Source organism: Balaenoptera physalus (assembly GCF_965194825.1).
Source record: "Balaenoptera physalus genome assembly, chromosome: 6".
NCBI classification, from domain to species: domain Eukaryota; kingdom Metazoa; phylum Chordata; class Mammalia; order Artiodactyla; family Balaenopteridae; genus Balaenoptera; species Balaenoptera physalus.
Genome location: NC_138885.1, coordinates 91,582,063 through 91,598,683, shown reverse-complemented (window position 1 = coordinate 91,598,683; position 16,621 = coordinate 91,582,063). Strand labels below are relative to the sequence as shown.

General features: G+C 42.8%; 1 protein-coding gene across 1 annotated transcript in view; it reads right to left on the bottom strand.

The window, feature by feature from the left end:
* The window catches only part of LOC309662241 (aldehyde oxidase 2-like), a 75,341-nt gene that overhangs the window by 19,428 nt on the left and 39,292 nt on the right, over positions 1 to 16,621 (bottom strand). The window contains 14 exon segments of the mRNA XM_082464714.1: positions 238 to 352; positions 2,010 to 2,042; positions 2,044 to 2,056; positions 2,803 to 2,881; positions 4,932 to 5,060; positions 6,988 to 7,083; positions 11,266 to 11,295; positions 11,299 to 11,361; positions 11,365 to 11,502; positions 13,835 to 13,990; positions 13,993 to 14,028; positions 14,585 to 14,671; positions 16,349 to 16,352; positions 16,354 to 16,434. Of these exon segments, the coding sequence (XP_082320840.1) occupies positions 238 to 352; positions 2,010 to 2,042; positions 2,044 to 2,056; positions 2,803 to 2,881; positions 4,932 to 5,060; positions 6,988 to 7,083; positions 11,266 to 11,295; positions 11,299 to 11,361; positions 11,365 to 11,502; positions 13,835 to 13,990; positions 13,993 to 14,028; positions 14,585 to 14,671; positions 16,349 to 16,352; positions 16,354 to 16,434 (1,060 nt within the window).

The window sequence follows — 16,621 nt, the reverse complement described above, 5'->3', positions numbered from 1 at the left end:
TTGTCTGAAATGGAATAAAAAATTTAATGCATTTTAGGCTGTCATGAGCAATTCCTTCTGTACTTCTTTCTGAGTGGAAATTCAGGATAAAGCTGAATTTCTAGACATTCCCATGGAATTGAAAGAATCTTGTCCTTATTGTACAAGTATTACATAATGAAATTGGGCTATTAGTGTAAACATAATTTTGTTGCTGTTGTTTTTACTTGCTAAGAGGAAAGTTGTCAAATGACTTACCTTGGGAGCTCCTGTCAGGCGGTCAGTTTCAACCTCGGAACAGTCTGCTCCATAGACATAGTAGGAAAAAGGGTCTCCTTTTCCCTTCTCCCAGTCCACGAAGGCCTTGTAGCCCCTGATGGAAGAAATAAAGCCCTTTAGCTTGGGAGGGGGGCGCAAACAATGTTGATTTGTTTTAAATTTACCAAAGTTTTAATGACAGCATTTGATTTGATTGATGTTCATTGCGACTGCTTTTAAGTTACCCATATTTACAGTCTAGCTCCTTACAGCAACACTAACACTTGCCTCCATTTTTAAAGAGGATATGCTTTGTGCTGCAGTTAGGATGCCAAAAAGAGAGAAGCCAACAATCTGTTCCGGTCCAGACCTCACAGGGTGTCTGCATCTTGAGGGTTTAAGGTTTGACTTTTAGATCTGCACGTTGAAAACCTCAATTGATTTTTATTAGGGTTCCCAGAGGGACCCCCTAGATTGCGCTAACCAAACTCATAGGGGACTGATGGTAATTCAGGGCTGGTGAGAAAGGGCCGGTAATTCGATGTGTTTATTAATGGAAGATGGACCCAGCTAGAGGGCTGATTTGCCCTCTTCTTGGATAACTGAACTCAAGTATTTGGAACTTATTACGTACAGGGCACTGGGCTGGCCATTACCTCCTTTCTTCATAAGGATTTTCTATACGTGTGTGTGTGTCTGTGTGTGTGTGTGTGTGTGTGTGTGGGTGTGTGGTTTGTTGGCTTGTTTCATTTGATTGTAAAACTAATGTCATACACTTCCTGCGTTTGACAATCAGCTCCCCTCTTTGTGCCTCATTTAATTAACGTGCATCTACTGAGGGCCTCCCGCTGCCAGGCACTGCACCCAGGATGCCTGGTGATGACCGTCCTATCCATCCTATCCATCCCTCCATCTCTTTTGCTTTGTTACCAACAATAGAACCCATTCTAATATTTTTTTCTCCTCAGCTAATACACTAACAATTTCCTTCTGACTGAGTTCAGAAGTCTAAATTAAGCATCCTATCCATCTCTCTTGCCCAGCAAGGAGCTTCAAAATAGAAAAGTTTTATGGTAAAGAGAGGGAGATGTGTAAAATTGAGTTGCAACTTATTTCTAATGATATTACTACTCATAGTAAAGAATAGTAAATAACGATTAGACATCGTAAGTCATGTTTATTTATTTTTTTACCAAATAGGGGTATTTTTATTATTTAATATTTCTTTGGACATAGCTCAAAGGCCTATTCAAAGTCATGGAATTTGGGGGCCTAGAAGGAACCTTAAGGATCACATAATAAAAACTTATTTTACGGGCTTCCCTGGTGGCGCAGTGGTTAAGAATCCGCCTGCCAATGCAGGGGACACGGGTTCGAGCCCTGGTCCAGGAAGATCTCACATGCCGCGGAGCAACTAAGCCCGTGCGCCACAACTCCTGAGCCTGTGCTCTAGAGCCCACGAGCCACAACTACTGAGCCCATGAGTCACACTACTGAAGCCCGCGCGCCTAGAGCCCGTGCTCCGCAACAAGAGAAGCCACCGCAATAAGAAGCCTGCACACCGGAACAAGAGTAGCACCCACTCATTGCAACTAGAGAAAGCCCGCACACAGCAACAAAGACCCAACACAGCCAAAAATAATAAATAAATAAAAATAAAATTTATAAAAAAAAAAAACCAACTTATTTTACAAATGAAGGAACTGAGGCCCAGAGTGATTTGATGGCCTCATAATTTCTTAGCCAAGTCAAGGCATTATTGTAATTTTTACCTGGAGGATCCAGTGGCTGAAAGACTGACTCTGTTCAAAAGCAGTTTCTATGTGCAGAATGGGCATATTTAGTCAGAATAAAATAAACATACCATCTGATAGGTGAGAAGGAAAATATTCTGTATATCAGAATTGACATCTGACAATTGTTACTGGTGCTTTGTTACCAATAATAGAACCCATCCTAATATTTTTTTCTCCTCAGCTAGTGCACTAACAGTTTCCTTCTGATTCAGTTCAGAAATCTAAATTAAGCAAGTAAAATAGAATCTTGCTGCACATCTGTGATGTAGGGGCTTAGTTCACAAGATATTTGGAGCTTCATTTCTAAGTGTTAGAACTCTGGTAAGTGTGTGTGCAAGTGTGAGATAATTGTTCTAATGAAATAAGATATAGGACATTGTAAAGTTGGATTAAACAAGTCTTTTCCCTTGAGATATATTCAGTAGCAATTAGGCATTTTAGTTTTCTTCCTCCCTCCCCAAATATCACATTTTTATGGCTTAGGAAGGCTCAGTCTTTTCTTTCTTATTTAAGAAAGAAAAGAGGTAAGGCCTCTGGTAATTCTTCATACACTTCTGTTCCTCCTCTCAGCGATGCGGTTCCCTGTGCTCTCTCTCCACTCATACCTGGGACACATCATGGAGCAGCTGTATCAACCTGGTGATCCTGCCGTTTCACAGAAATCCACTCCTAGGTCTGACTCTACGTGGTGCGTGTGTGCACTACCACAGCGCTCTCAGCACAGGTTTGGTTTGCTTTCTCATTTGTAGTAACAGACAGAGTGGAACACTTACCCAGTCTTTGCAGGTACCTTCTGGATTTTTCTTAATGATGGGCTCAAGGTGTTTCAGAAGAATCTGACAAGCATTCTTGAAGGAGTAAAGAAGTGAATCCTCATTAGAGAAGAGCGTGGTGGTTAGGATTTGAAAGAATATTGGTTGACAATTGATCAGTTCAGTGAATGCTTTTGGGGTGCCTGATACTGACACATTGGGAATGCAGAGGCGATACCAACACAGCCCCTGATCATGAGGAGAGTATCAGTTATAGAGGGTGTTTTCTCTTCCTCACTCACTTCCTGTGAAACTATGGGCTCAGCTGAATTTCTACTCTCAGATCCCCTTTCTAAGAATATTCATGTTCTTAATTCCTTCTTCTTTTTTTTTCTACATTTTGGATTTATACCTTCTTTCGTATTTTCCAGCCATTAAGATCTATGGAACAAAACATCCTATTTTCATTCAAATTTGTGCTCTTTAGTCTGTAACAATGACACGCCAGTATCCCTCTGGGTCTGAAATATTGTTCAACTGTCTGTCCAGTCTTTTGTCTGTTCATCCATCTGTCATCAAACCACTGCAGTGAAGGCCTTGGCTTTGAGTGTGAAGTGAGAAAATAATTAAATTTGTTTCTGTAATAACCTAGATCCACAAAGTTTATGATCCTTTTTTTTAAGACTTTTTTAAAAAAATTTATTATTTATTTATTTATGGCTGTGTTGGGTCTTCGTTTCTGTGCGAGGGCTTTCTCCAGTTGCGACGAGCGGGGGCCACTCTTCATTGTGGTGCGCGGGCCTCTCACTATCCCGGCCTCTCTTGTTGCAGAGCACAGGCTCCAGACGCGCAGGCTCAGTAATTGTGGCTCACGGGCCTAGTTGCTCCGCGGCATGTGGGATCTTCCCAGACCAGGGCTCGAACCCGTGTCCCCTGCATTGGCCAGCAGATTCTCAACCACTGCACCACCAGGGAAGCACACGAGTTTATGATCCTTGATATAGAAACCCCAAACCCTAGAAGATGGATTAATGCCTAGTCTGGGCTGACAACTTCCATACACACAGAGCAGTTCCTATTTTGTGTTTGATTCTACCTAAAATTGGACCTCATGAATTTGAGGTTTCCCACCTTGTTCTGAGCAAAAACAGTCTGTTTTTTGAGCCCCTAGGAGGTGTCTCCACAAAGATAAGATGGATTTGAAAGTGGTTCCTCTTGGTAGCATATAAGTGCAGTGTCCTGGGAGTGAGGCTGTATGCCTCCCAAGAATGTCCCAGTGGAAAAAGTGGACAGTTTATAACAGAAACAAGACAAATAGATATTACTTCAAAAGTACATGCAGTCAGATCTTTGAATTAGGAATATGAAGTCATGGTTCTATTTTGAACTAGTGAAAATTTAGCAGTCTTTTTTTACATTAGTTAGAAAAATAAGTACAAAGAAAAAGGATGAGTACTCTGGTAGAACTCTACTAATGCAGACACTAATTGCACCATACCTACCTGGCTGGGGTTCTGTCTGCCTACCTGCCTGAAAGAACTTGTTTGTGTCAAGGGAAACTTGCACAGGTCTGCATTACTTGGTACCCAGATTTCTTTGTTCTGTGTCTACCAGGGACACAGAAAATTTGTTCACCAAAATCCATTCTCCCCTTCTTCCATAGTAGCTGGGCCATGGTTTCCCACGGCTCTACATTCCCCCAGCCTCCCCTGTTGTTGGACATGGCCTGAGACTGGTTCTGCTAATGGCTGATGAGGGGAAGTGACTTGCATCCCTCCCAAGTCTGGCCTCCATGTTCTTTCCCTTCAGATCACCCAAGTGATGATGCTTAGGGCAACCTTGAAAGCCATGTGTTGAAGATGAAGGAATTGCCCTCACACTCTGGATGCTCGAATGACTGAATATTCCCTCTGGATTGTGTGCAAGAAAGAACTTTTGTTGTGTTGGAGCCATTATATTCTGGGTCTATTTGTCACCTCAGTTTAGCCTACTCCAACTAACACCCTCTCCTGGCATTTTGGTGATCCCAAGCCTATGTTCAGTGACACAGATAACTTCTCTGAAGCCAACCACTGTGCCTATATCCAGCTCAGAAAACCAGAGATGTGGAGAAAGCACCCAGGGAAAGACAGACAGGAGGAAGCACCTGCACGGCTCTGCCATTGACATCTGAGCCGATGGATGCTGCTGTAGCAATTGTATTAGGTACCATGGCTGTACTTGTTTCACAGATGTGCATGTACGACATGGGTATTTTTAATTCACGGCTGGCCACCTATGAGAAAAAGAAATAATTTCAAGTCTGGTAAGGACTTCTATGAAGACTTGAGTCATTATTTTTCTTAATTAAAAAATTACTATTTTTATTACATCCACAATATCCTTTAAAGCCTAAAATAATGTGTCTTTTAAGAATTAAAACTACTTTTTAGTAGGGCCTCATGCTAATTTTTAAAGTGTTTTCTTGGTAATATCCCACAGTAGTTCTTCTATTCAAATTTAGTGCATTTAGGATGTTAAGGATTTCCTTTTTTCTAAATTTTACATGTGTAGAGAATAGGCCAAGTTGAGATTATTCCCATTTACTTAGTGGCAGTGGCAGGAAGAGAGACAGAGATTAGATTGACTGACTCAGTTTGGTCTTAAGTCTGTTGGTATTGGTTATCAGATGAACTTGGAAGGACACTGAGGGCCTGTCTTCTTTCTTGCCCTCATTCCCACCTTAATTTTAGCTTCTTCCCTCTTTTCTTCTATTTGTTCCCACTTGCTTATACTCCTCTAGTATGTGCTATTCACTTTTTCCTTTTCTGTGCTTTTCCTTCCATTTCTCTAGCAGACACATGTGGAAATTAAGATATTTAATCAAGAAAAAATGAAAAAGAAAGAAAGGGAGAGAAGGAAGGAAAAGAAAAAAGCACTGTTTTGGCCGATACTGTGTTTTAGTTTTTGCAAAAACACTTTCTCTAGATGTTTGCAGGTATGTACCTGTTCATACTTGCCAATCTTCAGACTAATACGGTTCAGTGATTAAGTTTCTCCAGAAAGATGCAAAATGAGAAAAAAAGGACAATTTGATGAATTCTTGGTGATGAAAATCCAAAAGGAATTTATTGGTCCACATAACTGGGAAGGATGGAGGAGCTAGTATCACATATATCTGTATCTAGGGGCTTTGTGGTCTCATCTGGATTCTCCCACAGCCTCTCATATTTGCTTTTCTTTCTACGATGGCCATGTCATTTTCAACCGTAGACAGATTTCATCCATGGCACAGAATTGCCTCTGACAACCACTGGCCTATAGCATAGTAGCTGAACTACAACAAGGGAAAAATAGTTCCTTTCTCCTAACATCTACACATCGGTTCCAGGAAAGGACGTTGATTGGCCTTGCTTGGCCATGTGTCTTCTTCCTGGACCAATCCCTGCAGCCAGCAGTGTTCAGGAACTATGATTGGCCAGACCAGGGTCCTGTGCCTATATATCTGTGGCAGGCATTGGGGCCAGGAGGGGGATGAGGTTAAAAGGTACCAGAATTGAGGAGTCCTTCAGAACTATATGGAATGTGGGAGGGGTATTCCAAAGGAGCTAAGGGTCTGGATAGTAAAAAGCTGCAGATGTGCACTGTAACAATTAGTAAATTAGTAATTAGTAAATTACTAGTAAATTAGTCATAAAGTTACATTTATTCAATTTAAAGGATTATTCTTTTTTTTTTATCCTGGGATTATATCTTCCTACTTTGGGTATATGTGTGTGTGTTAAGATATCCTTTAAAAATTATAGGATGATGACAGTTGATGAAATACTTGTCCTTGCTTCTCAAAACAATACATTAGCCACCTGACATTATTGTCCAAACTTTAAAAATTATACATACTGGTCTCAAAATAGAAAAGTTGAGAAACCCCTACTCTAGGTAAGCCTGCACGGTGTACCCACCACAGTGTTCTGGGGACACATCAATGGTGTTTTCACTAAGAACCATCTCCGTCCATAAACCTGGGCCAAGCTCCAGGGGTATCTGCACACGTGTAGGATTTCCACTACCTCAGCCATTCTATTTCATATGTAAGAAGATTTTCCAACTAAATAGTCAAGATCTTAGGGTTTGCATACAGGGAGTCATCACTGACTCTAAAATTAGTGCCAAATGTCTGTCATGTCAACAATGTATAGAGAGATGAATTTTATTTCTCTCACCTGTAGCGTTTTGGTGTGAATACCTTGTCCCAGTTCGTTGACTCCGTGTGTGACCAATATGGACCCATCGGTGTAGATATGAACCAGTGCAGCTGCCTAGAGAAACAACCCGGAGGGCACAGCTTAGTGCAAGTCAGCGTTTAGGGAGGTTCAGTGTCAGAAATGAGGTGGTGCAACACCAGTTGCATGGAGCGGGGAGGGGCAGACAGGCAAGCTTTCCCGGTAGGATTCTGAAGCTTAGCTCTGTTTTGTGCTAAAGTTGCCTATAAAGAATATTCCTACTTAGGAAACTGGTTTCAGTAGGAGCCCCTTTGGATACCTCGGGAGTTGTGCATATTGGTTCCAACTATTTGAAAGTCATCCCTCTGCTTAAATTCTCTGGCTGACCACTCAACCAGCTCCTTAAACATTTGTAAGTGCTTGCACAGGTTATGTGGCAACCTGTGCTCAGCTCGACATGTAAAGAGGAATAAGACGTGGTTCTTCCTCAAATAGCTCACAGCATAGTGGGGGGAGCAGGCTGGAGAGCAAGTCATTATTGTGTGGAATGTTCTGTGAGATAATGGATGTGGCGGAAGGGGCCCTGGGAGAACAGATCCAGCTGCTTCTGGGGAGCCCGGGAAGCGTTCCCCCAAATGACCACTGAATGGAATCATGGAGGGAAGAAGGGTTCACCACTGGGCAAGGTGGGTGAAAACTCCCCATTGTCTGTAAGGGAAAGCCCGGCTCCTTACCACAATACGAGGCCCTTTGGGATTTGGTCTCTTGAACTTTCCCAGATTCATCCCTGTCTTTTCCCTCCTTGCTTCCAAGTCTGGCCTGACAGCTGCTCCTTCCTGACCTGTGCTCTTGCTGATGCTGTTCTCTCTTCCTGGACTGCTCCCCAGCCTTCAGACCCACACCCCCAGTCTCTATTCTGTGAAAATTTCCTTGAATGCTTCTCATTCCCCTCTGGGAAGGATCAATGACCCCTTCCTCTGCACTTCCTCTTACAGGGGTGTACTGGGTTGAATAGTGTCCCCTCCTACACCCCAAATTCATGTCCACCTAGAACCTCAGAACGTAACTTTATTTGGAAATGGAGTCTTTGCAGGTGTAATTAGTTAAGATGAGGTCATCGTGGATTAGGGCGGGCCCACTAGGACATTGGCTAGCATCCTTATAAGAAGGTCACGTGAAGATGGAGGCCACCGTAAGCTGGAAGAGGCAAGGAAGTATTCTTCCCAGGAGACTTCAGAAGGAACATGGCCTTGCTGACACCTGTAGTTTGAACTTCTAGCCTCCAGAACTGTGAGAGAATAAATCTGTTGTTTTAAGCCACCAAGCTTGTGGTACTTTGTTACAGCAGCCATAGGAAAGAAATACTGGGGTGACAGGCTCTCCTGTGAGTCTCTCAGAGGAGGGGCCCCTGGTCTTGTTCATCTCTGAGTCCTGCAGAGAACTTTGAGCAGGTCTGAATCACAGAGACACTAAATACATGTTTGTTGAATTGGACAAATGGAACTGTGGTGTTTTTCTTTCCAGGAGGAGGAGGAGGAATTGGGACTTTATTCGTGTCTGGAGATGCCCGGAAGCCCAGGGTGGCTTGGAGGCACTCCGGGGCATCAAGGCTTGTAGGTGCGAATAATAGTATTTATTCACTGTGGGCCTTTGGCTCCCTCTAAGGAGAGTACTTCTCATACCAAATTTAGAGAGTAGGTGTTCCAGCTTTGTGAGTCATCGGCTGACCTGGAATAACACACTTCAACTCCCAGCCAGATGATTCTTGGGTGTGTCAATTTAGAACTCTGTGGGGAAGCTGGAGGCCTTTCAAATGGAGACAGAGTCAGCGCTTGATTTAAAGATTTTTTTTTTTTTTTTGGAGCAAGATGAGAAGCTGTCTCCCATGGATGATGGTAGAGAGTAGGCTATGGTTTAGGTGAAAGGTGGCCATGCAAGTGAGGGGAGATGTGGTATAATAAAAAGTAAATATGTGGCACAAGGATATATTATACAATATGGGGAATATAGCCAATATTTTATAGTAACTAAAAATGGATTATAACCTTTAAAATTGTGAATCACTACATTGTATACCTGTAACTTATATAATATTGTGCAGCAACCATACGTCAATAAAAAAATAATAAAACCCAAAAGAGATGTGGTCTTTGGCCCTGGTTCTTGGCACAGAACTCCCAAAACTCTTGGAATTTACTGTCTTCTGTATGCTAATGGGATGGTTCATGGAGGGAGCCTAGATAACTTCAGGATGGGTGCTCATTACTAGAACAACAAAGTACATGGTCAGAGGGTGCCATCTTTCAGCCCTATCTCCCAGTCTCCAGGGAGGGGAGAGCAGTTCAATCACCAATGGTCAATAATGTAATCAACGACACCTATGTAGTGAAGTCCATTGTCAACCCCCGCCCCCCCGCCCCAAGTGACAAGGTTCTGGGAGCTTCTGGGTTGGTGAACACATCCACAGGCTGGAGGCAGCATGCCTGGATGAAGAGGGCATTGGAAGCTCGGCTCCCCTTTTCCCATCCCTTGCCCTGTGCATCTCTTCCATTTGGCTATTCTTGGGTTGTAGCCTTTGTAATAAACTGGTAATAATCATAGTAAAGTGCTTTCCTGAGTTCTGTGAGCTGTTCTATGGCATTATCAAACCTGAGGGTGGGTAGTGGAAACCCCTGAATTTGTATTTGTCTGGGCAGAAGTGTAGGTAGTACTGGTACCCTGCTTGCACTGGCATCTGAAGTGGGGACCATCCTATAGGACTCAGTCCTTGATCTGTGGGTTCTGCGCCAACTCTGGGTAGTTAGTGCTGGAACTGAATTGTTGGACACCCAGTTGGTGTTGGGGAATTGGTGGAGGACAGACAGCACTTGGTGTCAGAGAGGAAAACCACACTGGCAGCTATCCAGGATCTCTTATACCCCGGCTGTTGATTCAGTCCAGACTTGTAGACATGACGGTTAACCTCCTTGTGTCTCTTTATAAAATGGGCACTCTGGACCCAAACAGGAATGTGATCCAGGAGTCCAGGGAGTCCTACCCACCAGAGGAGCCACAGCCCTGAGAGATGTGTCTGAGATCTCCTGTGGAGGGGCTTAGGGCTGCCCTGGATAGCACACAGCATTCCAGGAACGCTGCCAAATCCTACATTCAGCATCTCATTGAATCCTCGTCAGTCCTAGGAGAAAGGGTTATTATTCTCATTTTATAATTGGGGAAGCTGAGGCTTGGAGAGCTTGAATAACCTGCTTAGTATCACACAGCTAATAAGTGGCAGGGCCAAGGATTTCTCAGGTCCATCTGGCTCCAGTTGATTAGGGATTTGGGGCAACTGCTTTATTCCCTAAGAGGGATTCCCTTTGACAGGGCAGCTTTTGTGTTGTGTGTGTGTGTGTGTATGTGTGTGTGCTGGCTGCCAGTAGCTGAGTATAAGTGGAAGAATGCTTTCAGTGATACGCACAAGGGAGATCTAATGCACTTTCAGATTTGGATTTTAGATTTAGATCTAGATCTAATGCATGTAAGATTTTCCAGTTGCTGAGTTTCTGCTTTTGGTGGACAGCAATGGGGAGGCAGCAGCCTTTCCCAGTTTTCTCACATCCTTCCTGTATATGGCCCATTGGGATTGCTGGGAAACTCGTCTGTACCAGTCTTTGTGCTGTTCAAAGGTCCCATCCCTATGCCGCCCTTCCTCCTCCCTTCTGGATGGGCCTCTGAATGACTTGCCTCTTCTTTCACAAATCTACCTGGGAGGATATTTGGACCCTCCCACCCCCATTCCACCCCGGCAGAATTGACACAGATTCCCAGGAGAGGTGGCTAGGAGAACAGCCAGCCTGTCAACGGCAAGATGGAATGACTTCTCCACCTCAGACTTAGGGGCATGAAGAGTGCTGCAGGGTCTAGGGCACAGAGCAGGCGAAGCCCATTCTTGCCCAAGCCGTGAGACCTCCAAGCTCAGAAAGCATGGCACCATGGGCCTCGTGGGCTCCTGTCCCCTTTTGGAACAGCGGGGGTTCAGTAAGGGTCAATGCTCCATCATGGCAGTTTTGCTTCTGTGGATCTCATGCTTGCTGATGCCGTTTTCTGCCATTGAGGTGTTTTTCTACTGCCCTGTGTTAAAAGTGCTTGCAGATGGGGGACTGCTCAGGAGAGTTCTGTACACTTCTCCCAGGGGCTGGGGGAGGGGGCTCAGTACCCTGGGAAATGTGACATTCTTCCCAAGTCGGAGAGCCGCAGTGTGTCTGAACGAGGGTTACTTCCCACACATACAAGACTTACCTGATGATATCTTGTTGCAGCAAATCCGACTTAAAACTTCATGGGGATCATAGCAATGCCTCTCTTCTTCCAGTAATTCTTCTTAGTGAATTCTTCTTATTGCATTCTTCTGTTGTGAAAGACATTGTGAAATGTCTTGTCCAGACATTCATTCCAACATCTTATCAGTGTTTCAGGGTTGAATGCTTGTTTGTAGATGGTTTTATCAACTGTTCTGCATATGTTTTTCTCCCTAATCTGAAGTGGGTGGGAAATTGAGTCAATAGTTATGATAAGACAGAAAATGATTGCAAAATAGAGACTTGTAAAGCCTCCCCACTAAAGCATAAACTTCAGTGGGGAGAAGACAGGGTCTTTCTTCTTTTTCTTTGAACAGCATGTGTTTTTGCAGAAATAATTGGGGGGGGGGTGGTATTTCTCCTGTCTTCTTCAACGCACCAATCGGGGTCTCTCTCTCCTGGAAGTGGAAGATAGAGGTAGTAACTGATCTTTGAAGGACAGTGGGATGGAGGGGCTGAAGGGGGCAGGTTTTCCTTTTTTTTCCTACAAGGTTCAGAGGGGGGAGCAGTGTTGGTAGACAGGATATGAAAGCAAGGATTTATTGTCATAACTGAAGACTTGTTTTGCTAGAGAGGAAGAGCACTGCAGTTAGTGACAAATAGCAGATCTTCTCTAAGCCTTCCAATTGCCTTTGGAATGTGTGGTCAAATCTTTTTAAAAATGTATTTAAATATAGGTGTGTCATGTCCTAGAAACTTGCAATATCTGACAAAGAAGAAGGGGAGCCCGCTGAGATATGCTCAGGGTTTTTCATCATCCGCAACCACTCTGATGACAATAAAGGAATTAGGATTATCAGCAGTTACACTGGCATACTACTACCTAGTTTATGAAACCAAATATTAACAAATTTATTTAATTCTTGCCGAAACTCTGTGAGGTGAGTCATATTGTCCTCCTTTTGTAGATAAAGAAACTGAGCCACAAAGAGGCTGCCTCTCATTGTTCAAGTGTTCCACTGGCCCAGATTACCTTTCCATTCCCTGTGCTATTATTCTTCAAGGCCTACCCCAGTGCCATCTTCTCCAGAAAGTTCTGCTTGACTCCCCTCCCCCAAGCCAATGTGATGTTTTTCTCCTTTGTACCCATAGAACACTTTATGTGACTTCTCTTAGGATAACTACCGTCTTCCTTGTTCAATATTTAGGTGTTCCCCTGTGTATAGGAAGTACCCCAACAATCACAATTCACAGACCTGCTGGTCCTCCCTGTTGAATTTAAGGACAAAGGGGTTCGAAGACATGGAGAGTCTTTGCTGGAGCAGAAGGTCTATACTGGGGAAACAGGGGATAGAAGTGGAAAAAGCAGGCTGGGATTTGCTTGGAATGTGTGAGGAGTGGAAGAGTGTTATCAACAATTATCTCAGTTGCCAGTGGCTGCCTCTCTTTGGTCTGGCATATCGTACATACTGTGTACTTTCTAGGATCTAGCATAAAATAATATTTTTGGAGGGCATTCTTTTGGCAATACCTCTCAAAAGTTTTCAAGTGCACCAGCAATTCCACTTCTGTAAGTTTATCCTACAGATATGCACAATAGAGCAAAGATACAACCTTGGTACCTCTGTACCAATACCATTTTAATAGCAAAAAATGGGTAACAACCTGAATGTGTATCAATAGTGGAGTGGCTAAATAAATTATGGTACATTCATATTACACAGAAGTATTCAGTCATGAAAATGAATGAAGTAGATCATTTTACTGACATGGGAAGATGGCCATGGCATATTAAGTAGAAAAAGTAGGTGCACAATTACGTGTTTATTATGGTCTCATTTTGGTAAATAAGCACATATGTGCACGTTTGCATCATATGTCAGCGTTTATGTAATTGTGTATGAATACAGATGGGTGGGTAAACATAGAGAAAGGGCTAGAACAATAAACATGGAACTGTTAACAATGGTTACTATCAACCAATATGGATGGGGGATGAAAGGATGTTCACTTTTTACTTTTTTTAAAATAAATTTATTTATTTATTTTTGGCTGTGTTGGGTCTTCGTTTCTGTGCAAGGGCTTTCTCCAGTTGCGGCGAGTGGGGGCTGCTCTTCATCGCGGTGCGCGGGCCTCTCACCGTCGCGGAGCACAGGCTCCAGACACGCAGGTTCAGTAGTTGTGGCTCACGGGCTTAGTTGCTCCGCGGCACGTGGGATCTTCCCAGACCAGGGCTCGAACCCGTGTCCCCTGCATTGGCAGGCAGATTCTTAACCACTGCGCCACCAGGGAAGCCCCAATTTTTACTTTAATAACTTCAGTATGGTTTGAATTTTAAAAAGAGTAATTCCTTTTGTACAAATTAAAAAAAGAAAGAAAAAGAGAAATCGTTGCATAAGGAAGGAGACTGATAGGTGGCGGTGAGTTCTTTTAGGTAGCCCCTAATTTATCTTGAATTCTGAGCCAGGGTTAATTTGTACGGTTCTTCTGGGGAGTTTCCTTGGGTAGCTGGTTTCACACCTCATCTGATTCTTCAACAACCTTGGTTATGACTTCGATTACAACCTTACCTTCTCTGGCGGAAGGCCACATTTGGCTGCCACAGCTGTGATGCAAGATTCTGTTACCAGGGTTCCTTGTGGGAAGCCAAATCCGCGAAAGGCCATTTCAGATGGTAAATTTGTCAGGCACGCATAGCCCTGGAACCTGAGGTTGGGGATTTTATATATGCATTTTTCAGCTTCAGTATAAGAAATTCTATTACCTGAAGTAAAGGAGATATTCACATAATACTGGACAACATTTTTTTTTTCTTTTCTGTGAAAGTCAAGTACAGAGTTGAACCACTTGTGGAACTAGGTAAGTACTTGAAGAAAGTGCTCCACAAAGACTCATATAGAAATTCTGGGGCTTCCCTGGTGGCACAGTGGTTAAGAATCTGCCTGCCAATGCAGGGGACACGGGTTTGAGCCCGGTCCAGGAAGATCCCACATGCCGCAGAGCAACTAAGCCCATGTGCCACAACTACTGAGCCTGTGCTCTAGAGCCTGCGAGCCACAACTACTGAGCCCGTGTGCTACAACTACTGAAGCCTGCGTGCCTAGAGCCCGTGCTCCACAACAAGAGAAGCCACCACAATGAGAAGCCCACGCACCGCAACGAAGAGTAGTCCCCGCTCGCCACAACTAGAGAAAGCCCGCGCACAGCAACGAAGACCCAGTGCAGCCAAAATAAATAAATAAATAAATAAATAAATAAAAAGAAAGAAATTCTGCATTCTGTTCACAAACCAGGACGGTGCCGGTTTCTGATGCACATACCTGCTCCGAGTCATCCAGTGTGCACCCTCCATTAATGAAGCACTCAATGTCTAGAGCTTTGATTTGCCTGTTGTTCATGAATCCCACCTGTCACCAAATGATGGACATTTTACGATATGTTTAGAATTTAATGTTAAGCTTGAGCCGCAGCCCAGCTCCTCCACAGGCAGGACTGAAGACAGACCACCCCCGTTTGCTCTGTGGTGGACCATATCTGGACATTCTCTTGTTTTTCAGTGCTTGGCTGACAAAGACCTCCTCTGACCTGAATTTTGCTGAGCGCTTTCCTTTCAACGTGTAATTTTCTGGCTTCACAGTCAGCATGGAATTCTAAAGTTCTTACTTGTCTCCCAGCATATAATTGCTACCCTCTTCCTCCATGTTCTTGGAAGATTTTCCTTCACTTTTTACTGGTTTTCCTTCTAATTTAGTCTGTGGTTTTCCCCCTTGCGGAAAAGTCTCTGGGATTCCAGAGTGCATTGGAATGAATCACAGTGCATCTTTTTACGGGAAAGCCTCTGAGGTTCGGGAATGGACATGGGAATGACTGCTCTCATCTTACTGAGCTAGTGAAGCACTTTGTCACTGATGAAGCATGTAACAAATGTGAGCTCGTGCTGCTGTTACTACCGGGCAGCTTGCATTTTTCTCAAGTTGCCACTCCCCTCCCGCCCACCTGGATCATTTTGTCTGCACAGCCCAGGTTGAAAAGAAAAATTCCCACTCCCTAGTGTAGTTCTACCAAAAAAGAATTGGCCTTGGTCCCTTTGCCTTTCTGAAATCAGGGATAAATACATTGATGGAACCATTTACCTATATGGTTATCATCTACTCCAAGGGAACTGTTGGATAGTAAATCAGAGAAGTTAGGAAATGGAGCAAAATGTACAAATTTAGAATTTATGGTAATTCCAAAATCCTTGAAAGGTTTATATCGAACAGCTTAAGAATCTCTCTGCTCCCTCATTTATGGTACTATTTTGCTTAGCAAACCTTTCTTCATGAAAACTTCAGCCTAGCATTTGTCAAAATTACCAAATGACAAAATCAGACAGAAAATCTAGCTATGTGTATGCTATAAGCAATTCCCAAATGAAGCATGTTTGATATAGAAACATTACATTAGAATTGTCCTAACACTCAATCACAAATTTGAAAAGTAGTATTGTTGTCAACAAGATCCCAGCAATTATTTTTAATAGTGTTTATGCTATAGTTGCATAAAAATGCAATGAACGTGGTTTAAGACAATTTAAGTTATTTCACTAGTTAGTTGATTCTTTTTTCCTATTTGCAAAAAGCTTTTGTGGTGCTTTCATAACCATTTGGTGGAAACATTTGTAAAAAAATAATTTTGCAGTTAAAACGGTCAAATTGTTTCCAAACAGTTTCTACTGTAAAATAATATTTTTATAGTCAAGAAGTTTTGGTACAACAATGTCTGTAGTTTCTTTCTTTTTTTTTTTTTTTTTTTTTTGTCTTTGAGGAACCACTAACATAAATCCCATTCCTTCAATAGTGTTTTTTTTTTTTTATCAATATTGGAAACTATTTTTATCATTTATCCTCTTCATAATTTTACAACAAATTTACTAAAAGTTCCTCATAAAATGTTATTATGAGTATTCAAACACACAGCATCCATTTTAATATTGTAGGTGATAAGATGATTGTTTTTAGAATTTAGCAAAATCAAAATAATAGAAAAGGATAAACCATTCAAATAAAATGAGGTACTTTAATATTTTCATCTTTAATACGTACTTTATTTTCCAAATAATAGGTGCCTTCTCCCAGTTATTAACATATCATCTTCACAATCAAGAACAAGATGAATGGGGTGACCAGTTCTAAAGAAACAAATCTTAGATTCTTCATCCATCCCACCCACCCATCCATTCATCCATCCATCCACCCATCTACCATCCGCCCACCTATTTATCCATCCCCTCATTTAACTATTTACCCACCCATCCATCTATCCACCTTTCTACCCATCCATCCACCATCCACCCTCCCACCTATATATCCAACCAT